Below are 25,538 nucleotides of genomic sequence, written 5' to 3' on the forward strand. Positions count from 1 at the left end.
TATGAGAAATTTGAACATAGGACGGTGAGAAAATATTGTACTTTATTCATTTACGAAGATTCTTCTGGAGTTTCATGAAAATATGTTTGCCTCGTCTTATTTAAACATTTTGATAGATGTTATACTCTATAAGATAACCTTCATATAAAGTGGGCTGCCAAAACTGGAAGCATAGAAAATGGTCTGGTCTTTGACAATGGTGCTTTACGATGTCTATTCTTTCTTACTTATGAGGGGTTTCACACTTAGCAAGGTCTTGGCACGTTTTGAAAACCCTATGTATTTGACTCCCAAGACCACAATGTTTCATCTCTGTGAAGGAAATCTGAGGGTTTCCTGCTGATCTCCCAGAGCATTTCTTTCTTTTCTTCTCTTTTCTTTTTCTGTTAATATGTGCTATCTGCCAGTCATTTTTCTCAATGCTGGGGAGAGTCAGAGCAGCCAAGTAGTATCTCTCAGACATAACTTGGTTAATTTTGTGTTTCACAGATCTTCACTAAGATTTTTAAAACATATTTTTAAATAAAATAATGGAATAAACCGTCATTGGAAAAAGTCAAAACTAAAGAATCATATGAAGTAAAAAGTAAAAGTGCCCCCTCTCCCTACAGGTTGCTTTATGGGTAAGTTGCAGAGTATTCCCTTGTCCCAATATGTCTCCTCTCTATATTTACAATATTCCAGAATGTTTTACACAAATTGCGTCACATTTACACACTTTCCAGAGCATTTCTTGCCTAACACTTTGGGTGTATGATATTCTCACTTGTATTGTGGTTTGCAGCTGGTGGGTGGTAGGGTTTGGGACCTGAATCCCAGTGTGGTGGATATTATGGGCTGTAACCCACTACTACTCTTAGTTTTTATGTTCAGTTCTCATCTCTGCAGTATTATAACAGAGAAAGCTCCCCAAGATAAGGATCATCCTATTTTTGTATCTCCCATAGAATGTCAGGCTATGCCAGGGGTAAAGAAAGCTCTCAGGAGATACAAGGTAGACTGAATTAAGTTGTGTTATGGGCCAGAGGAGGCCAACCCTGAAAAATTACCACTAAGTTATAGTGCATGTGATGTATATGTATAACTCTAACGTATCTAGACAGGTCAACCTAGAAATTTAATTTTCTTTTTCCTCAAAGAGCCAATAGTATCACATCGACATATGTGACATGTCTAATTTTATCTGAGCCTCATCCTCATGAGGTGTAGAGGGACACATTTAATATTCCCATTTAATGGATTTGGAAATCACGCAAAGAGAGATTCACGTATTTGCTGGAGGTAACACAAATTAACCGTGGTATGAAAACTGGTCTCCAATATCTCTTATACTTAGTCCATGGCTAAGTTGCATTTTTTGCACTTAACTATTTTCATATATATGTTTAAGCCCCAAGTGAAGAAAAATGACAAGGCAGGTAAGAAAATTAATGTCAACATATTAACCAGATAATCTAAGTATCTGTTATACTTTTTTTCTGAAGTTCTTACCGTCACGGTGAAAGCGTGCACAACAGAGAAGTTCAACGTCGGGTCATCGGTTCTCTCTTGGTAGACCACACGGTACTGGGAGATAATGCCATTGGGAGATTCTGGCTTCGTCCAGTTCAGTAGAACTGAATGAGCACCAGTGGCTTGAGCCCAGGGCGCTGGCAAATCTTGAGGTGGGGCTTCTAGAGTCCGTGCTGATGACCACAGACTCTCCACAGTGCCCCTGGAGTTATGGGCTCTGACCCGATATTCATAGAGCGTGAAAGGCCTCAAAGTATCTGCATTGTCAATAAATTCAAGGGCTCCTTCTGACCAGACAAACAAAAGGGATTCCTCTTCAAGGCCAGCAGGACGTCTGGAAGGAAACCAGCAAAACAATCAGTGACACGGCACACTTCAAAAGAAGGTTTGTAGACAGAGTAAGGAATTGCTTTTTAGAAGAAATTTTTACAAACTCAATTTTTCACCAGTCCCATTAATGAAATGAACATGTTAAGTCTAATAACAGGAATTTGCTTTAGAGCTCTTTAAAGGGTAAAAGTCAAATTTATTTCCTATGGCTTCTCCAAAACCTAGTAAAACGCAGAGTATGCTCAAAAAATTCTTTCAACTACCTGAGAAGGTGACTGTTTAGGCCCATCTTTAGATTTTATTGATGTTAAAACTAGGGCCCATGAAGTAAGTCACACAGAGAAAGTAACTGAATCACTTTGCTGTATACTTGACACTAACACAATATTGTAAATCAACTATACTTCACTCCTCCCCTTCCCCCCCGCAAACCTCCCCCACAAGTCCCATGCAAACTCTTTTGGCACTTAACATATAGAGCATTAAACATCTAAGTAAGAGAAATGGAATTGTCAGTTGCTGGAATGACCCCAGATAGCTAATATTTCATTTGGAACAGATATTTGCTCATCTGGGTGTAAAATCATGATGCAGACCTGACCAGCATTGGAAGTTCCTGAGGAATCCTGGTTGGTCTCTTTCTGTGTTCTCAACATCTGAGCCCAGTAGGTTTAATAGTTTTTCTTTTAATTGAAGTATAGTTGATTTACAATGTTGTATTAGTTTCTGGTGTACAGCAAAGTGATTCAGTTATACATTCTTTTGTATATTCATTTCTATTATGGTTTATCTGAGGGTATTGAATATAGTTCCCTGTGTCATACAGTAGGACCTTGTTGCTTATCTATTCTATATATAATAGTTTGCATCTACTAACATCAAAATTCCAGTCAAAATTTTTTTTTGAGTGAATGGCCAAAAGGCATATAATTCCATGGCTTTTCTGCATCTTTGCCTCGTCTCTATCAACTCTACTTTTCTACAAGGGTAAGTATTCTAGGTTGGGGAAGAATGTACCCAAGGGATGACCCTTTCCTCTTTCAGCTTCATCTCTAGTTGAGAAGAGAGTGATGAATAAATCAGTATTTTCCAGGCTGTTAGGAGTATTTAATTAACACACTCTTCAGATGCTGGCATATTCACATGCTGCCACATCAGATTAACCATCAAAACGGAAAGGGTTATTAAGACAAAGTAAATGACAGTAGCTTTCACGAAAAGTCAGGCTATTTAAAATCTTTGGCTTTGGGAATTTGATGATCCTCAACTTGATAAGTCACTATGACCCAGGTATGAGCAATGACAGTCTACCTGCTGGAGGCTACGGAGGCTTCACAGATACGCCCCGTGACTTGCAATTATGGTTAGTCCACCCACCACATTATTCCTTGCTACCATGCCTGGGCCAGACTCTGCACTCCGTGTAGGTTTGCAGGGTTTGGCCTTTGTACTTGCTGCAGATACCAGGTACCAGATGTGTCACTGGGAGGGATCCACTCTAATGAGGACCACAGGGCTCACAGCCAAGTATTCCTCTCAGTCAGTTTTTTAAAAGGTGTTTGCTGGGAACATAATATAGCAGGCAAACATATGAACTTCTATGGGTAAATAAAACTTTCTATTTTGTCTGGCTTCAAACTTTCTATGACAAGTCAATGAACTTTATTAAATTCTCACGAATTCCCACATTGAGGTGTAGCCATGGTTGTCATAAAACTGACGTTCTATTAAAAAAAGAAAAAGAAAAAAAAACAAGAAGAAAAAAACATAAAAACACACATACACACACACAACTGACAATTTTTTTAAAAATTGCCTGAGAGTGTGAATTTTAAAAATCTATACTATGTAAGAGATTAAGTATTATGTTAGCCCCAAGTTTATCCACCAAAACAGTTAAAGGATGCAGCTGGGTTAAGTATTTCTTATCACGACTGAATATTTAATTAATATTACAGTGAGGTAAACAGTCCATTTGTGGTATTAACAACAACAACAACAAAAAAGAACATTTTTATGTCTAAATGAACTTTGAACAGAAGATGTTGAGTAGATGACAATTACTCCTAATTTATTTAAGATGTAGGCTTCAACTGTGTTTAACTGGAAGTGCTTCCTCCTGAACAGTCTATGTTTAGGGAAATCACATTTTCAGTTCTCTCTGAAGAGTCAAACAATTAGTTCTTCTATACTTAAGTTCATTGGGGAGATACTTCAATAATGCACTTTTCCAACTAGAGTTAATTTAATGTTGCTTAACACTTAAGAAGAAAACAAAAATAATTATTAAACTAGGAACTATATATTTTAAAGGGCATTCATACTTCTGTTGTTTTCATGTGGTATAACCTTTTAAAGAACTCCCTACTCTCTTGGAATGCCAGAAGTTCTCAGTGCTTATCTTCAAAAGTAATTAAAACAAAATCCTATAATTCAGTGTATTTCCCATAACAATTTAACATTATGAAACTGCCAACCTTACCTTATGAAGAATATTAAGAATACTCTTAATTTAAATAAATAGCCAGAAACACCTGTAGTCAGAGGAGATGGATTGTAAGCCTTGGCCTTGACACATCATTAAACGACCTTGGGCAAACTCACCTGTGTTCTCTAGTGTTCATTTCACTTTGTAAACTGGAGTCAATGATCTTATAGGGTATAATGTCTAGAATTTTGGTAAGAATTAAATCAAGTAATGCATGTGAAAATTACTGGGTCAAATGTAATACACAATACAAAGGAAGTTATCATAGAAATGATGTCCAAAGCTGTAAGAGGGTGTGGAGAAAAGGGAACCCTCCTACACTGTTGGTTGGAATGTAAATTGGTACAGCCACTATGGAGGACAGTATGGAGGTTCCTTAAAAAACTAAAATAGAGCTACCATAGGATCCAGCAATCCCACTCCTGGGCATATATCTGGAAAAGATGAAAACTCTAATTCAAAAAGATACATGCACTCCAATGTTCACTGCAGCCCTATTTACAATAGCCAAGACAGGGAAGCAACCTAAATGTCCACTGACAGATGAATGGTTAAAGAAGATGTGGTACATACATGCAATGGAATATTACTCAGCCATAAATAAGAATGAAATGATGCTATTTGCAGCAACATGGATGGACCTAGAGATTATCATACCAAGCGAAGTAAGTCAGAAAGAAAGACAAATACTCTGTGACATCACTTACATGTGGAATCTAAAACATGACACAAATGAATTTATTTACAAACAGAAACAGACTCACTGACACAGAAAACTAATGGTTACCAAAGTGGAAAGGTTGGGGGAAGGATAAATTAGGAGTTTGGGATAAACAGATACACACTAATATATATATATATATATATATATATATATATAAAACTGAATTCCTTTGCTGTACACTGGAAACTAACATAAAATCATTAATCAACCATACTTCAACTAAAAAAAAGAAACGACGTCCAAAGCCTGTATTTAGGAAGACAAATCCAGCAGTTGTGTAAAGGCTGCATTGAACAGGGAGTGACAGCAGTCACACAATGAAAAGGTCATCTCAACAGTCCACATGAGAATAAATGTGGATCCTCAACTAGGTCGATGGTAGAGGAAATGGAAACATAGATGATTTAAAAAATGCTTTGGGAAGGTTGAATCATCCAGCTTTCCTGAGTGGGTGGCTGTTCTGGTGTTGAGGAAAGAGATTCAGATACCCTTCAAAAATTTTAGGACTTAATTGCATTTAAAACTCTTCAGTGATTCGCCATAGAACTGGCCTGTGCTGACCATTGCAGATTCACCTTCTGAGATTTCTATTCCCATTTTACACTCTGGTCAAAATCCAACAGAAAGTCTTTCCCTTGCTTCTCTCTCAAATAGGTTTACAATATCCTTCTATGTGCTTAGTCTTTTCTTTATGGACTCACTTGTCACAGTGTATTGTAATAGACATTTCTTTTTTATATCTCTCCTACTATACTACAAGTTCCCTGAAGTCAAAGACTGCATCTTATTTTTGAAGCAATGACTGGATGACTGACTGGTTGACAAGAATAATCCAAGATTTTGGTTCCAACAAGAACCAGAAAAATGTTCTCATTATTAAGTTATTGTCTCTCAGCTCTAAACCTACCCTTCTATATTTGGCTTTATGACAGTGGGGCTGGGACTCTGCCCTCTACATTCCTGCTTTACTAGCTGCTTCTATATTGGGATCTGCCAATAGGGGGCGCCAGAGGGTGATTAGAGAACTGAAAGGAAAAGGGAAGGGGCTCCTTCCTATTTGCTTCCTGTTTGCTTGCTGATTACATGAGCTTCTCTGCAGCAAGGATTCTTCACCTTGTAAGCAGTAGATCCTTCTCCCTTAGGAGCAGATGATTCAAATACGACATTTTTCCAACACTTGGAAAGCCAGCTTCGTCTCATGCCTCCTCCTACAGACACCTGCACCAGCTGACAGGTGCCCCCTCCTTGGATATCTGGGTCCCAGCATCACAGGTGCTCCCCTCTAAGTTTCTAAGTTTTAATAATTCAAGCCGTTTCTCTTTGTTGCCTCAGTCCTAAGGGTATTAGCTCTTTCCTGCAGTTGCCACCTCTATGATATCTTCGAGTTCTCTTTCATCCTTTCAGTTACCTAGTTAACAATACAATCAGGTAGTCATTATTTATATTAAATTCTTCCTATTAAAATAACTGGTGTGGGGCTTCCCTGGTGGCGCAGTGGTTGAGAGTCCGCCTGCCGATGCAGGGGACACGGGTTCGTGCCCCGGTCCGGGAAGATCCCACATGCCGCGGAGCGTCTGGGCCCGTGAGCCATGGCCGCTGAGCCTGCGCGTCCGGAGCCTGTGCTCCGCAACGGGCGAGGCCACAACAGTGAGAGGCCCGCGTACCGCAAAAAAAATAAACAAATAAATAAATAAAATAAAATAACTGGTGTGGTTTCTCTTTCCTGAGCAGACCTTGATTGCTACAGAAAATGAGGATGATGTTCACAGAAAGAGGGAAATAGGAAAACTGTAAAGAGGGTAATGATAGATTTGCATCTGGACTCACTAGATTTATCATTTTGTCTTTATCACACCACATTACGTATTGATTGTAAAAAGTAATTAGAAAATAAAGATGAGCAAAAACACAAGAATCAACCATAACCTATCTCTGAGATAAGCACCGTTAACTTTCTTTTGGTGTTTAACATTCCAGACATTTTTCGTGCACATATAAATGTAAAAAAAATTCCATGTATTTAAAGAAAGACAGAATCATACTAGGTGTACTGTCGTGCAATCTGCTTCTTTTATTATCGTGAACCTCTTTCCTTGTCCTTAAATATACATATATAACTGCCAGATTTGTCTTCCCCAAGCATGGCTGTGGATGGTCCATCTTGGATAACTTTCTATTTTTTATTGTGCTTTATGTTTAACACAGTACTTTCACATACATGATTTCATTTAATTCCTATGAAATTCTAGAGGTTAGTTATTTTCTATGTTTATCAGCCTAACTTACATAAAAGTGAAAGCTTAGGGAACATAGTGACTTGCCCAAGGTCACATAACTTGTAAGTGGCAGACCCAGGACCTGGAAGCCATATCTTCTGACTACAAATGCCATGCTTTGTCCATTCTGTCACATTGCTTCTCTATTTTACTCCAAATCTTTAATGGCTCTCATTGTTTCCAAATCAAAACCCTAAACTCCTCAGCCTAGTATTTAAAGTCTTCCAAAATCTACTGTCAAGCCGACCTTCTAAATTCCCCCTACAAATAACAAAGTCTCCAGCCAAGCCTGATCACGGAACCCTATGCCTTCAGTGTTGGGAATTTTGCTTATTCCAGTCATTTTATTCACCTGCGATGTCTTTGCCATCAGTCTTTGCTTACTAATATTTTATCTACCACAAAGGAAACAGAATACAAAGTCCTGAAATGGATGAGAGGACACATGGGAATTTTGTATAGGTGGCCTTTCAAATCAGTAAATTGTAATATAATGTTGACAAACTAGATAGCTTAAAAAAAATAACGAATGCCTAATTGATACAAAAAGAGACATGAAGTGAGAGTGTTTGGGAAGTACATTCACCAATCAAGAGAGCTTTTTGTTGCAACCTGTAGAGTCCTTGTCACATCAGCCAGAGAAGCTTAAGCCTGCACAGTTGGAAAAGCAGGGTTTCCTGGGAGGTTTCCTAGCTCTGTCTAACCACTCTTACAGATAGATGGGGTCTTCAAATTATTTTTGTACAACACTTTTACTCCTGCTTTTTAAAAACTTTGCAACTTAGCCATTATTTTAAAAAATTACTTTGTAAAGGCTTTAAATATTTATCCATTCATTGAACAAATTGATTCAGTGTTCACTATTCTTTCCTCCATCTCAGATCTTCCATCTAAAGTTACTCTCTTTCATCCTGAAATACACTTGTTAGAAGTTCACTGAATGATATTCTATTTGAGGTAAATGCATGAGTCTATTGAAGGTAAATTTTCTCCATGTTATTTTATATAAGTATAATTAAAGACTGAATTCTGATTATTAAAAGTTAATTTTTCTGAGAAAAAACCCCACAAATCTCTAGATTTCCTGTCTCATTCCTTAAAACAAAATCAGTCTATTAATGTAAGATCAGAAACCATAAAACTCCTGGAAGAAACGTTAGGCAGTGAGCTCCTGGACATTGCTCTTGGCAATAGCTTTTTGGATCTAACTCCAAAAGCAATGGCAACAAAAGCAAAAATAAACAGATGGGACTAAATTAAACTAAAAAGGAAGGAAACCATCAATAAAATAAAAAGTCAACCTACTGAATGGGAGAAGATATTTTCAAGTCATATATCTGATAAGGAGTAAATATCCAAAATATATAAAGAACTCATACAGCTCAACAACAGAAAAACAAACAATCCAATTAAAAAATGGCAGAGGGTCTGAATACACATTTTTTACAAAGAAGACATATAGATGGCCAACAGGCACATGAAAAGATGCTCGACATTACTAATCACCAGTGAAATGCAAGTCAAAACCACAATGATATATCATCTCACACCTGTCAGAATGGCTATTATCAAAAGGACAAGAAATAACAAATGTTGGTGAGGATGTGGAGAAAAGGGAAACCTTGTGCACTGGTGACAGAAACATATATTGGTACAGACACAGTGGAAAACAGTATGGAGGGTCCTCAAAAAATTAAAAATAGAACGTCAGCAATTCCACTTCTGGGTATTTATACAAAAAAATATGAAAACACTAATTTGCAAAGATATATGTATCCCTATGTTCATTGCAGCATTTTTTACAATAGCCAAGATATGGAAGTAACCTAAGTGTCCATCTATGGATGAATGGATAAAGAAGATGTGGTATATATATAAGGAGTACTACTCAGCCATAAAAAAGAATAAAAATTTGCGATTTATGACAACATGAATGGACTTTGAGGGTATTATGCTAAGTGAAATAAGTCAGAGAAAGACAAATACCATAGGATTTCACTCACATGTGAAATCTAAAAAACAAAACAAATGAAAAAAAGAAAACAAAACCAGACTCACATATACATGGAATAGACTGGTGGCTAAAAGAGGAGAGGGCTTTGAGGGATGGGCAGAATGGGAAAAGAGGTACAAATTTCTAGATATAAAAGAAATAAGAGTGTAATATACAGCATGGTGACTAGGGCCAGTAACATTATGTTGCAAATTAGAAAGTTGCTAAGAAAGTAAAAAAATAGTTGTCATCATAAAGAAAAAATTTTGTAACTGTATATGGTGACAGATGGTAACTAGACTTATTGTGGTGATCATTTTGAAGTGTATACAAATATTGAATCATTATGCTGTACACTTGAAACTAATAATAATGTGTTAATTATACTTCAAGAAAACAAAAAACAAAATCCAATCTATATTTAGATATAAGGAGTAGAGCCAGAAAAGTGCTGGAAGAAATAATTGATATGTTATGTTTAATATGATCACTAAAAGAATTTCCATAATATGTAAAAAGGATAGATAAATTAACAAGAAACAATCTAAAAGAAAATAGTCTAAAGATATATACTATACACACACAAATATATATTAGAAATAAATAAATGAACAGCCTGACTTATAATGACCAAAATTTTAATTAAAACAACAATAATGTGCCATTTAAAATACTAGGGCTTCCCTGGTGGCGCAGTGGTTAAGAATCCTCCTGCCAATGCAGGGAACACGGGTTCAATCCCTGGTCTGGGAAGATCCCACATGCCGCGGAGCAACTAAGCCCGTGTGCCACAACTACTGAAGCCTGCACTCTAGAGCCTGCAAGCCACAACTACTGAAGCCCGCATGCCTAGAGCCCGTGCTCCACAACAAGGGAAGCCACCGCAATGAGAAGCCCATGCACCACAATGAAGAGCAGCCCCCGCTCGCCACAACCAGAGAAAGCCTGCGAGCAGCAACGAAGACCCAACGTAGCCATAAATAAACAAACAAATAAATAAATTTATAAAATACTGAACTAGCAAAGATTTGAAAGATTGCTGAGTCCCAGTATTGATTAGAGTTTTCAGAATTAGAAATTCTCATATACCATTTTTAGAAGACAATTTAGCAATCTCCAAAATTTAAAATGTACAAAACTGGATCCTGCACTTCTAGTACTAAGAATAATCTTCCACATGTTTATTGTAAAGATTTTTTTGGAGAATTGCTTTTGTAATGAAAACTTAGAAATCACTGATTTTGCCAACAATAGGAGACTGGTTAAATAATACATGATACACATCCATATAATAAAATATTGTTGAGTCATTAAAAGAAATGAGGGGTGTGTGTGTGTGTGTGTGTGTGTGCGTGTGTCCAAATGGCCAAAGAAAATTTGAACAATTCCTTATGTAAGGGAAACTATAAATAGAAAACATCAATGTTACATATATTAAATTAATAGTAGTTATGTCTATCGATGGGAATTATATACATGGGTAAGTCATAAAAAAGGGATACATGACCTTTGTAATATTCTGTACTGTTAAAAAGTTTTTTTAAAAACATTATTTCTAATTTAAACAGTCATTAAATTTTTATTTTGTAAGGCCAAGTCTCAATGACATCAACTTCATCCATGGAAGTCTTCCATAAATATTCCAGACAGAAAGAGTCCCTGTCTCCTGTAAATATTTTGGTAAATATTTATATTTCTCACATTATATTGCTCACTGTTTTGTTTGCTTAGTTTGACTTACATCTCCTACTATAGTAAAAGTCCTTGGTAATAGGGCTCAGATCTTACAGTAGATATGAACATTATCTGTCATCTATTATCCATCTATCTATCTGTACCTATTTATCTATCTATCTATCTATCCATCTTCACATCCATACTGTCTTTCCACATAGTACAAACTGATTGCATAAAAATTCCTTCACCTTTGAATCAACGCCCTTTTTTCTTAGTTTACTCAATCAGCTTAATTATTCATTCTAAAAAAATATTATTTATGGTACCCTGCTTGGAATGTTCTTCCATATCATCCATCCATTCAAACTATCTCAGATTTTATCCTTCAAAACCTTACTCAGTTTTTCTGAATGTTTAGTTATTTGAATATTTGGAAGGTTCATCACTTATTTTTACTTTTACGGCATTTAGAAGGTGTTTTAATATATTTTTGTCTTTTACTGAACATTGATCCAATCTTTTTCTTTATTTAGAGGCTGCTTTTGAAAATAAAACCCCATGCATTTTTGTCTCTCTTAAAATGGAATCTCCTAGTGGGAGATCATTTTATTACGTATTTTGTAAAGTCTTAAGAAAAAGAGTTTGGTGGATTTTGTAGATGAAAGTTGGATTTTGTGGGTGGATTTTGCCATTTACAAGATTACAGATATAAAATAAAGGGGAAATACTGAAGAATCTTTATTATACAAGCCAAACTTGCTATGAGAAGAAAGCAGATGCCCAAGATGGCCTTATGTATGCCCTATCAGTAAACAGGTTGCAAAACGCTAACATAAAGGTTGTCCCTATTGTAGGAAATCTCTTTTGTAACTCACATTGGTCAACAAAGTAGCCTAAATAAAAGATCATGTTAACAGGTGAACTAACCAGAAGCAATCACATGAATAGTCTTGTCCTTACTAGCTTATTTTTTGTTTTGTTTTCTAAAGTCATAAACATCTTACCTGTTTATTAGGGCAGATCCTTTTTAACAGGATGCTATCTAGAGGCAACATTTAAACAATAGATGGGAAATGATTTAGGGGCTTGGAGAGAGCAGAGATGAACATCTTCAAGATGGGATTGGCAAGTTGGCTTCCCGCAATTTAATGAAAATATCTGCATAGGTCAAACCCCGTCTTTGATTTGAGCTAAATGGATTTCCTCTGGTGGTGATAGAAGAAAGAGGAGGCAAATGATGAAACAGAAATTACATGCCCTAACCTCCCCAGAAATACCGTAGGCTTGTGTCTATAACTATATGTGGGGCTCTACGGAGTCCCAGAATGAAAAAGAACTTTGTGTCTACATTCTATTTCTGTCCTTACAAATTCCTGATTTTTTTTTTTTGCAGCTATCTAAGAAAAATTTGATATTGTTGTTGTCTAAGCACATTTAAACTTCAGCTGAAATAACTGCCAAGTGATTCATGCCTATGTAGGTGAATATAACGATTGTATCTGGAGCCCCAGCGCACCATTTTCATTTCACTTTAAATAAAAAACAAAATGTATCTATGTCAGTCAGTGCCCTTCTCCTGTACTCAGAGGTATCAAACAGGCTACAATTATGATTGTGAAATGATTGTGTCACACTGGAGGAAGGTTTATTGCTTTTGAGTCTGCTAGGCAGTAACACATTCTGTTTCATATTACTCTTTATATCATTGTTTGGCTGTGACTAGAATAATCAAATGCCATCAAATGCTGTCAAATTCAATTTACAGTATTTTTCATTGAAGCGGGCTTTCTGCATTATATTTCTTGTTTTCCCTCTCTATAGCTGCCATGGAATAGTCACTGTAATCATGAGCATTATTTACAAAACCAACAGAGAGAAGCCTCTTCCTGGTCTATAACAGATACTTTATTTCCCTTTATTCAGAATAGGAATTTGATGTGCTTTTCTCATACAATTAGCATTGAGTAGACGAAAGAAAACTATTCCAAAGATGGGCATTGTAAAGCCTGCACTAATGTGTTTAATGTAAAATGTAAATTCACATTAGCCATTTTTACATGTGCATGTGTATTTGAATCAGAAATATTATTCTTCAAATTAATGTTTGCTGAGAAGAAAACATTTGGCTTGCTCATTTATGGCAATGTGATTTACAAAACCAGAAATGCAGTAATACTTTCTCCCTTCATAATTTTCCTTACATTCCCATAGCTGAAGATTGGTCTGAATGAAAGGGTTTTAATATCTGAAGTTGTAAGACGAGCTTAAACTAAGTTTCACGATGTGTCCAGGGCGTAGGACTAAACAAGGGAAGGCATGAGGCTGCAGGAGAGACTAACAAAGGATGCTGAAGTGGGATAAGGATCTGAGAAAAAAATGTGTTGGGCTTTGTATGCCTGATTTAAATAGATGGCTTTTGGAATGGGGTTTTCAGCTGCAAATTTTTTGTCTGCCGGTGTCTGTCTTAGAAAGTGTCTTTTCCATCTCAGTGCTATGATCTGAATGATTGTGTTTCCCCCAAATTCATATGCTGAAATCCTAACTTCCAAGGGGATGGTATTAGGAGGTGGGGCCTTTGGGAGGTGATTAGGTCATGAGGGTGGGGCCCTCATGAATGGGATTAGTGCCCTTATAAAAGAGACCCCCCCCACATGGCCCCTGCTGCTTTTGCCATGTGAGGACACAGTGAGAAGATGGCCATCTGTGAGCCAGGAAGTGGGCCCTCACCATACAGTAAATCTGCCAGCATCTTGATCTTGGACTTCCCAGAATCCAGAACTGTGAGAAATTAATGTTTGTTGTTTATAAACCACACAATTTATGGTATTTTTGTTATAACAGCCTGAATAGCAAACTCTCAGTTGAGAGGTTCTCTGGCCCCTTTCCTCTGTTTTTGTTTTACTTTCTCCTTTCCTGCTCTCTCTCTTCCTCCCTCTCCCTCCATCTCTCCCTGTCTGTCTCTTTCTCTCTTTCCTCTTTCTCCTCATTATATATTTGAAGAAAACATTAATTTAAAACTATGTCCATGCTGATCAAGTGAAAACTGGATCAAGTAGCACAATACCCTTCAAACCAAAATGCCCATGGAACCACCATCTCTCTCTCTCTCTCTTTCTCTCTTTCTCCCCCTCTCATTCTCACTCTCCTCATTTTTTCTCCTTCTCTTCCCCTCCCTTCTCTCTTTTCTTCCTTTTAGGTGGCTACACTTAATTAACTCTGTATCATGGTGAAAAGAAGCTGCATTAACACCATCTAGCCAGGTGAGTGGAAACCTCAAAACAGAAGGGGAACTGCACAGTGAAAAGTGTCATCTTTTAAGGATGAGAAAAAGCCTTTCCAATCTCCACATACTAGGTGGTGGGATATAATTAGAATTTTTGTCCTAGACCTGGTTCTTCCTCTGGAATGAGTATGTCTCTTGGTCAATGAACCTCCAGAGGACAGCTCTACCCTTCTATCAAAGGTAAGGCTTCTTGGGCTATGAGGTCTCATCTTTCAAAGAGGGCTCAAACAAAAATGTTACATGGTAGTTGTGGCTTTTTTCCTTGGATAATGTGTAGAAGTTTCCAATACCAATTTTAGTTTCTAGTAGGTGCTTCAAAACACACGAATTCCCATCAATTCTCTTATGGAAATAGAAAATGTATTTGATTCTACAGTCCTGGAATAGTACACATTCTTAAATAATCAACAATAATAGTAATAGTCAATGTTACCTGTGAATAAAGTAGTTGATGATGACTCCATTTGGTTTTTTAGGTGGCGTCCATTTAACCATTATGCAAGCTGATCCCAGTGCCTTAAGAACAGGAGAATTTAGATCCATGGGGGCTCCTTCAGCTGTTTTGACAAATATCCTACTGCTAACTCCACAACCTCCTTGAAAAAAAAGAAACCCAAGACCTTTAATAACTTGTCAAGCGGCGAAAAGAATTATATGTACATATAGAAGGGTACGAATATCATGACAATCATTTTATCTGAAATTTAGTATACACACAAATTTTGTAAACATACTTTAGACTAGTATTTAAATCTCTTCAGGATTTGAATATTTAAATAAGGAATCATTTTTGGGAAATCCATTAATTTGGGATTTGGGAAATGGATTTGGGAAATCCATTAATTAACCACATTTTTTACACAGGCATAGACAATAAAGCTTATGCTTGTCTGAACTGAGGTTTCTCTAATTTACTGCAGTTATTCTAGCCAGAAAGTGAAAATGTGCTTCAATTTCGTAACCGTATATGTGACCTGAACATCATGTATGCTCTTAATAGTATCTTATTTTTGCTAATATTTAAAAATAATGATTGTTCCCTCAACACACAAAAGTCAAACAATGAATTTCAAGGATATTGTTTCTTCACAGCATAGCTTTAGGGACACAGAGAGGCAGAAGTTGATTTTTGCATTTAAATCAAGAAAACCTTAATTTAAAGCTACTTCCATGTGGATTAGCTGAAGAGTGGATCAGGGAAAGCAATACTCTTCAAACAAAATGTCTGAGTCTGGTTTGTAGAGACAAGTGGGCAAACGGACTCAATTTCAGAGATGAAGCATAGCAAAGTCGCAGACCCCCTAGTCCTAACCAACTCTATGGGAAATAGTACTCATTTGGAAAGAGAAGTTCCTAAGGACAGGAGTTTCATGTTGAGTATAAGGTTGGTAAATTTCTTTAATCTAAGGTGAAGCAACTTGTTTTGAGTTATACTTCTTCCCTCTTAGCAGTTGGGTGTTATATATTATATAACACCTGGAGGTATATAGGAAGTGAGAGAGGCTCTTCCTTAAGACCACACAGATAGATGACGACTTCATTGACCACTAGCCTAAGCCATGACACTCAAGGTGACAGGTTAGGTCCACGAGACAGGTATCAGGGAAGCACTGTAAAATATGTTGATTCATTTGAGTGTAACTCAGCTTCTAAATAATGTCTCCCTTCCTACTCTCCCACCCCTAAATAAAACTGAAATAGAACCAAGGTGAGTACATTTCCTATGAGATTTTTGTAATGCCTATTTTGTTTTATATTACCAATGATTATTGTATGTGCTCTAGGTGTTTTTCTTTTAAAGGGCCTTATAAAACAAGACTTTGGGGCTTCTCTGGTGGCACAGTGGTTGAGAGTCCGCCTGCCAATGCAGGGGACGCGGGTTCGTGCCCCCGTCCGGGAAGATCCTGTATGCCGCGGAGCGGCTGGGCCCACGAGCCATGGCCGCTGAGCCTGCGCATCCGGAGCCTGTGCTCCGCAATGGGAGAGGCCACAACAGTGAGAGGCCAGCGTACCGCAAAAACCAACAACAACAACAAAAAACAAGACTTTGCAAAACCACCATTTTCCTATATTTAAATAGTCATGATTTAATGTGCAGAAATGCATAATGCTTCACTCAATGCCAGGCTCTGATTTGTCTGGGTAAACGGTCCAGTACCAATAAGAAATGAAATGTTAGTCTTTGTATTTGAATTGAGAATCTCTTCCTTTTTAAGGAATTTATTTTTAAATAAAATACTTTTTAATTAAAAAACCCTGGACGAGTGGCTGAAAGACTTTCACCATTTTGACATGCTTGTATCCTTGTCTCATACTGTGTGGATGGAGTCAAATTTTCCAGAAGGATGGCCTGATGATGACCAGCAGAGAAGATCAGAGGTGCTACACTTCCAGCGTTGAGTAAGACATTGTACTCCACAGGTATTTTGGGGGTGAGGATCCCTTTAGAGAGAGAGAGAATAAAAACATGTATGTCTGTTTGGTCAACAAATGTTCCTTCTTTTTTTTTTAAATGTTCCTCTTTTAAGAAAAATGTATGTTTCAAATTTTAAACTTAAATGTATACTATTGCTTAATATAGTGATTAATAACTGCATGAAACTTAAGTTGGAAAATATTAGAATGCCTATTCCAAAAGTAAGAAATGTTTATCACCCATTTTTGAAAACAAATGAAATACAATAATTCTCTTCAAAGATATACTCTGTGGGCAAATAAAAACGAAGGCATATTTCAAGGCAAATAAATACAAGGCAATTAGAAATGGTCATATATTTTTCCTAGGCTTACTTACTCTTAAAGTACATAAAAAACCCCACCAGTTTTGCTTGTGACAGTAATTTTTCTGTAGGCATTGTGTATGCATCTCATCTGACACGGATCCTTGACATAATAGCCCATAAAGTATCCAAATCATAGTCTACCTAGAGAATTCCCAGTGCATTAATTATTGAGTCAGGACAGTCTACTCTGTCAGTGAGACTTATGGACCTAAATGTATATGAAGTTTGGGTTCACAAACTGTCATTTTTCACAATGCCTCCTAAAGAAAGAAGGTCCTGTCAGTTTAGCCTCTTTACAATCTATTCATAGAATTAAGTGCCTGTAAGTTTTATTTGGCCATGAACAAGATGCACACTTTCTTAAGGAGAGATTATAAGCCTTGAATGAAGACTATATTGAAACTTTAGGCCCACTAAAGTTTCTCATTGATCTGACAGCTTCTAACATGTGGGCTTCCTTATTTACCTTTGTAATGCTTAAGTAAGTTTCTTTGCTACAGAAACAAGGAAATCTACAGCACAGGACTAAAGAATGAGGTCTAAAGAATGAAATGTGGTTTTGCTTTTTGTAGCTACAGCTCCAATGTATGAGGGGCAGAAGAGCTAGCAAATACCAGAGGTGTTCAGTATTTTGTGTAGGATAGATGAAAACAAGGATCCTCATCAGAAGGACTTATCAATCATTTCCTTTGGAAAGGTGCTAGATGGTGCTGAATTTGGCAACCCAGGCTGAGAATTTTAATTTTAAATTTAGAGCATCCTAATGAAACTGTTGCTTTTGTCCTTACAGCTTAACTTACTGTTATTCTATCATCGATTCCTAAATTCTTCTCTCTGGCTTTATACCTTTCCTCGTGTTCCAGATTTGTATTTTGAACAGCCTCCTTCCCAGAGACCTCAATCTTAACAGGTCCAAAAAAGAATTACACTATTTTCCACTCCCAAACCTGTTATTCTTCTTTGGTTTCCTCTCTCCATTTCCCTATGCTGGAGGCCTTGGAGTAAGACCCTTAGAGTAGACCCTACCTTCTTCACTCTCAAGCTCCAGTGACAAGTATATTCTTTCATTTGTTTCTTCAAGAAGTTTGGGTTTTATATATAATCAGTGAACAATGGATTGAAAACATGTGAGCCAGGAAGTAGGGTTACCAGTTGGAAAGCGGTTGCATGGTTGTAGCAATAACAAAACAAGAACAGCATTTCACTGCATTCCTGTCTTATGCCAGGCAACATACATTATCTCATTTCACATCACTAGAATGTCAACTTCATACAGCTGGGGACTTTGTTCTTCTCTTGAAGGTAGTTTCAGTGCTTAGATTTTAGTACAGAGCGGTAGCTCAAATGTTGATTGAATGAATGAATGAAACCACATGACAATACTGTAAGGTAAATATCACTACCATTTTTTAAAATGAGAAAACCAAGGGCCAGAGGAGAAACCTGTTGCAGGTATCACACAGATTAATTGGGGTGGCCAGACTTGAACTCAGGCCCATTTGATACCAAAGCTTATCTCTCTATATTTATGCTGTCTCTTGATAATAAAGACTTGGATTAGGACAATCGGGGGAAAAAGTGAAAGGACAATTTTGAGAGAACACGTATAGACAGGCAGAACAGGTCTTGGACACTGATTAGATACAGCGAAAAAAGTGATGGAGGAATTAGAATGACCACTGATGGAACGAAATTATAGGTAAATATTTAAAGTTCTGAAGAGCAGGTTTCCCAAACCAGGATACACACACCCTGGACATTTGTGGACTTTTGTCCAAGTATTTTTGGAGACAAGGACAAACATGTCCTCTTTCCCAAAATCAATTTGACTTGTAAAATTTGTGAAATACACAACTCCCCTGCCCAAGCTAGGGAAAACCAGCAGAATCCCGCTATCCCTTGTTCACAAAAATTGGGTGTGGATTTTTCTCCCTAAAAAGCACAAGACTAGGAAATTTTATGTGTAGTGAGTGATGGGAACTTTCTCTACTCAGTTTTTTTAACTCTATCGTCACTTCAGAGTGAACTGTACACCAGCCGAAAACGTTTATGCAGACATAACCAGTGTGTTGAACAAGTACAGATACTATTCGCGGTGCAGTCAAAACACAATTTAATTTTTGTCACTTACTATTGCTTTAAAATGAATTTGTTATGTGTAATCTTCCTCAGACATGGGATGAGAAGTTGACTAGGACCACGATGCTTCTGCTTAGTGTCAGGTAATAGACAATTCTATATTATTTTTTTCAGATATCACAACAAAGATTAATATCTAGAAAATTTAAGTAAATTCATTTTCTCTTTAATGGTATAGTGAGTACATGTAATTAGCTCATTTAGAAGATATTCTTCAAGGCTTAATTCTCAACTGCAAGACAAAACTGGGAATGTTTTTTACTGCTCCCAACAAGACTGCTATAATTACGAAGTTTGAGAGTTGTATGAAGGGGGTTGATTACAGAGAGCGTTGGAGACTCTGAATTTATTAATAGGTGAGGAAAACTTAAGTACTGTATTAGAGGTAAAATAAAGAGCAATATAATCAGGTGTTTTTTTTCCCCCCCCACTAAAGATGTTCTTTGGGGAGAATTGCTCGAGGTAGTAAAAGAGATTGAAGAGTGAATCAGTACCCTCTTGGTTTGCAATTTGACCTTTCACAGCAGGAAGATATGCTTATGGGAATATCCATCCAGAGTATCTTGGCATGTCACAGCATCCCACCTCAGATTTGGGGCATTGCTCCTTATCGTTACCCTGACATAGTCTATAAAGCAGTGGGAAGAAAAGGTTGCTGTTTGTACACACATATATATGATGAAATGAAGAGAGGAAGAATTGCCTGGACATTGGGGTCGGCTTTCTTCAGATTGACTTAATATCCTGAAATAGAACAGCATACCATGCTTTAACTAAAGAGATTAATAGAAAATGTACCCCTGAATGATAAATTATACAATACATTATTGGGGGATGGAGACAAACACATTGGAATTCAATGCCAAATTTGCATGAATTTTTAAGATAAAAAGCAAGACCTTAAAAAAATTGCAAGGTTATGGTGATTGCTTCAGGTTTTTTCCAAACCTCCTGGGATTGCATGTTCATTCTGTCTTCTCTGATCTTAGGGTAGAACTTGTAGAAAAGTTTGACAAACACACATTTGAAAAATATGCCATGAGTCTTGAACTAGATAAACCACAGAATGGAGTCAGATCAAATCCCTCTTCTGCCTTCATTTGTCCCTGGTAAATTACCCACCCTCTACGGATGCCAGTCTCTTCACCTGTAAAATGATGACACTAATAGCCACGTCTTAAAGTGCTGAAAGGATTAAATTAAAAATGTATGTAAAGCATTTTAGGTCATTACTGCAAATAGAAAGTACTGAATAAATGACAGACATCTCTACAAAAGGAAATGGAACCAAATGCAAAAAACCCCCCAAAACCCCACAGTTATGACACTGTTTTCATGTGCCTTCTAACACTTCTGAACCCATCTTTATATAAAGCTGCTATTCTAATTACAATTACAGCAATGCTATATTGAATCAAGTAAATATCTTTATAACTATCTTGTTATCCTAGTTTTATTTTTTACATATACTTGGATGTGGTCAACTTGTCTTCCTGTAACGATATCCTCGTCTTTATTCTCAGCAGTAATTTAGAGTGGTCTTCCCTTTGATTTGTCTGAGGTTGCACCTCATTATATGTCTTTAGTCTGTACCTACTGGTCTGCTTCCAGTAACTTCTCTGCTTAAAAGGACAGGACTCCTAGGAGGTCAGGAAACAAAACTGTACTTCCACCACATCTCAAATATAGACATAATCTTGATCATGGCTGGTCAAAGCATGAACCCAGAAAAGGCAATTTTCCACATCTTGGTTAATAAATGTCCTTTATATACACCTATGAGGTGTTGAAACAGAAAACGCTCCTTGAAGCTGTGAACATGTCAAGCACTGACACGCATTTATTTAGGAAGAGGGCCCCCTCCACTGTCATATTTTATAGGACAGTGACATGAAAGCCTCCTGTGTTCCTGCAAACCCTAGACCATCTGCAATGAGTCTGAAACGACCTAGCCCCCTGGTATTCTGATGACTAAATGAAATGAAATGGGCATATTTGTTAAAGTCAGCTGGCAAGCCACACGACTTGGTGAGTTCCTGAGTTCATAAATTTATGTCAGAGCAAGACGAGCAGTGGAAACTCACGTGAACCAATTTACCCGAAGTGCAAATGGCAGTTTTGTTATTTGGTGTCAAAGTTACCAGTTGCACGATGACAAGCTGCCATAACACATTTTCCTGTTCGCTAAAGAACAAGGATTTCGTTGGTTAATATTCCTGGCGAGGCTCCTTTTCATAATTTACAACAACTAGATGCTGATAGGTTATTTAACATTTATGAAGTTAAGATGTAATCAGAAAAACCCTGATTATCTTTACAAATAAAAAAGTTAAATTATTCAACTTTTTTTTTCCTCTGTGGCTTCATTTCACAGCAGGTGCATACTTCACAATGGGACAAGTCAATCAAATAAAGCTTTTCTAAAATCTTTTTTTAGGAGCTGGAACAAGAACGATTCTAAGAGGAAAACTATTAATTCGGTTTGATAGCCACGTTTGCTTCAAACCACGGGCTGTGCTTCACATAATGCTTTTAACAAATTAGCCCAATGTCTCCTTTGTAGAGATAGGGGTATCTTGGTTATGTCCTTTGGGGGCCATGGAAGTGAAACCAGACCCTCTTGAACACACATCCATACCAACTGTATGGAAATTTTACGTCGTTTGTATAATAGTTATCATTTTATGCCTCTTCTACCCAACTAGATGGTAGCGTTCTTGAGAAGAAGGACGATGCCTCATTCATTCTTCTTTTTAACTCTCAAAATGTCGCATCGTGCCTCACTCCTGACAGGGTCCCAGTAAACATTTTCACGTTTGTTAAAATGAATAGATGAATCGATCCACTCAAATGTAAATGAATTACATCCTTTGAAATTTTAAGCTGCAAACAAAATGATTCTACTGGGTTACTGGATGAACTGCCCTTGAACTACTTTGTCCTCATTTACGTTTGCTGTATCTATGGCCATTTTTCTTTTTTTAAGTTTTGAACTGGATCATAGTACAATGCAGAAAAAAAAATCATTTGCTTTATGTACTGTTTAGTGAAAAAATATAGTACAGTGGGTTTGCTCATAGAATTTGGAGTCAGATTCATTGTGGGTTGGCTCTGACACCTATGTGATGAATCACCTAGAGAAAAAAGCTTTTAACATCGAAATTGACTTTTCTCATTAGCAACACAGGGAGAACATTGGATGTACTACACGTTGTTATGAACATTAAATAGATATGTGTTAATCTCTTGGAAAATGCCTAGCACATATTAGAACTCAATAAGGTGAGATAAATTTATTAAACACCCAAAGCAAAGACAACAAAAGCAAAAATGCACAGATGGGACTACATCAAACTAAAGAGCTTCTGCACAGCAAAGAATGAATAGAATCAATAGAATGAAAAGACCACGTATGGAATGGGAGAAAATATTTGCAAACCACGTATCTGATGAAGGATTAAATATCTAAAGTATACAAGGAACCCCTACAATGCAATAGCAAAAAAAAAAAAAAAATCCAATTGAAAAATGGACAAAGGACCTAAAAATACATTTTTCCGAGGAAGATATACAAACAACCAACAGGTACATGAAAAGATGCTCACTATCAATAATCATCAGGTAAATGCAAATCAAAACCACAGTGAGATATCATTTCACACCTGTTAGGATCCCTATTACCAAAAAGACGAGATAAATGCTGATGAGAATGTGAGAAAACAGAACCCTTGTATATCACTGTTGGGAATGTAAACTGGTACAGGCACTATGGAAAGCAGTATGGAGGTTCCTCAAAAAATTAAAAGTAGAACTACTATATGATCCATCAATTCTACTTCTGGGTATGTGTCCAAAGGAAATGAAATCATTATCTCAAAGAGATAGCTGCACGCCTATGTTCACTGCAGCATTATTCACAATAGTCAAGGATTAGAAACAGCTAATGTCCTAAATGTCCATTAATGGATGACTGGATAAAGAAAATGTGATATATATACAACGCACTGTTGTTCAACCTTAAAAAAGATGGAAATCCTGCCATTTGCTACAACATGGATGAACCTAGAGGGCATTGTGTTAAGTGAAACAGACAGAAAGACAAATACCTAATGGTATCGCTTATATATGGAATCATTAAAAAAAAAAGTTGAACTCATAGAAACAGTAAATGCTGGTTGTCAGGGGCTGAGAGAATGGGGGAAATAGGGAGAGGTTGGTAAAAGGGTGCAAACTTTCAGTTATAAGATGAATAAGGTCTGAGGATCTATTGTATAACACGGTGACTATAGTAAAGAAAAGAAAAAAGAGGAAATATATGAGATGATGAATGTGTTAATTAAATCAATGGTGGGAATCCCTTCACAATATATACGTGTATCAAGTGATCATGTTATACACTTTAAATATATCACCATTCTATTTGTCAATTATACCTCAGATAAGTGAAGTAATGTAATATGCAAAATAAACTACAAATCATTGAAATGAGTTTTACATTTTCTTCTGAAACTCACCACTACTTGTCACTTGGCTATTACCCTTATAAGAAACCCGAAACAATTACCAATGTTGAATCATCCCAATTAATGCAACATGAATTCTTTAAAAAGCTTAATGCCAATTTTGACTTTAAATGGATAGTATCTGATGTAATACACTGCAGTTGATGAGTTCACTGAACACCAAGATGCTTAATGTCTACCCGCAGGCCATATTGTGGCTAGCTACCCTTTAATCAAAACTTGATTAATAAAAATCATTTATATTCCTAAGCAATATTAATTTAAATGATTTCTCAGTAGAAGAGTTGTTGCCAATTCTTTTCTTTAATGGACTAAGAGATAAATGTGACAGGAGAAGCACCATTATTTCAATATTATGCATTAAGCCTAAATAACTCACCATCTTTAGTGAGAAAAAGCGGGTGTTGAATCCAATGATATTGTTAATTAGAAGATGATTAAGGGCTAGGATAGATCAAAACAGAGTCGTCATCTTGATAAATTAGAAAGTCCCATTATTACCTTCAGAGTTTAAATAATTTTGAATGTTTGGATTCTGAAATGGCAGGGATGCCTATCTCCATTCTTACTCTGAGTAAACCACTTACGTCCCATGAAGTATTTTCTTTTTCATTTTTCTATACATTTTCAACCACTAAGGTAGCATATATCCTTTTTTCTCTTTAATATGAATGTGTAAAGTCTGACCCAGGGTTCAGAGCTTGTAAAAGGTGAGAAGAAATGTTTAGGAATAAACTAATCTGGTTTACGTTGTCTGTAGATTCAAATAAGAACAGCCAGCATATACCCAGTGCCCACTGAATGTGGGCTTCTATAGGAAATCAAGTGTTTGAATAATTTTAAACAGCAGAAAATCCAAAATTTATTTATATTTGCCTGAATGATAAAGTTTAGAAGCTTACTCAACATTTTTGTTCCTTTAATACTTTAGCAAACATTTTATAAGGACATGTTGTTTGTGTATCATCTGATTTGAAAGTACAAATGATGTACAGAAGAGCGGAAATCTTGTTTTTTTTTTTAGTTCGGAGAGTTTTGATAATCTTACCGCTAACTTTTGTCAAGTAATAATGAGAGAAAGTAAACCAGGATTTACTTGGGAGGTAAAAGACAGTCTACAAAGGGCTTAAAATAGTCTTTGAATAATCTCTCTGTAGTTATTTGAGAAATGACTCTTTTCCTTTCCCACCTAATTAAAATCTTCCTGGACCTGGAATCTAGTCTTGCTAAGTCATGTCTATTCTTTCTGCACTTCTAGATGGGTCAGTAATGGCTTCTGGTTACTAGTTCCCTCACGCCTCAGGAGATAACTATTGCCAGGTAGATATTTTCCCTTCAGGGGCTTGTCATTTTCCACCATTAATTCTTCTGGTCTTGACATGCCCCCCACAAAAAATTTTCTCCCCAAATCGTTTGGTTTTCCCCAACACCTAGCTCTGCTTCTTGGCCCTCTAGGCTACTATTTCAGAAAAGCTAGTTGCTCTATCGTAAATCTAAAAGACTTTGGGCAATAAATGGAAAGTATGATTTGGATTTAAGAGTTAAGCCAAAGACAGGAAGGAATTGCTCTTATAAGGCAGCAGAAGAGCGCAGACCTGAATTTGAATTCAGGCTGTGTGACCTTGAGTAAATTATATTACTTCTTCAAGATTCAAGTTTCTTATCTTAATATTTTGATAATGATATTACTTGTCTACCAGGGTTTGCATGAGAATTAACTGCAGTAAGGCAGGGAAAGTGCTTATCAAATTGTTTGGCACATACTAGGAATTTAAAAAATGGCAAATATACACAAGTAATGTTAATGAAT

General features: G+C 36.7%; 1 protein-coding gene across 1 annotated transcript in view; it reads right to left on the reverse strand.

Moving 5' to 3' along the window:
- USH2A (usherin) overlaps positions 1–25,538 on the reverse strand; it is a 737,336-nt gene that overhangs the window by 134,634 nt on the left and 577,164 nt on the right. Inside the window, exons 49-51 of the mRNA XM_060127145.1 lie at positions 16,567–16,725; positions 14,717–14,879; positions 1,492–1,846 (exon numbers count right to left, since the gene is read on the reverse strand). Coding sequence (XP_059983128.1) covers positions 1,492–1,846; positions 14,717–14,879; positions 16,567–16,725 — 677 coding nt within the window. The remainder of the gene's footprint in view (positions 1–1,491; positions 1,847–14,716; positions 14,880–16,566; positions 16,726–25,538) is intronic.

The sequence above is a fragment of the Lagenorhynchus albirostris genome, chromosome 2 (genome assembly GCF_949774975.1).
Source record: "Lagenorhynchus albirostris chromosome 2, mLagAlb1.1, whole genome shotgun sequence".
NCBI classification, from domain to species: Eukaryota; Metazoa; Chordata; class Mammalia; order Artiodactyla; family Delphinidae; genus Lagenorhynchus; species Lagenorhynchus albirostris.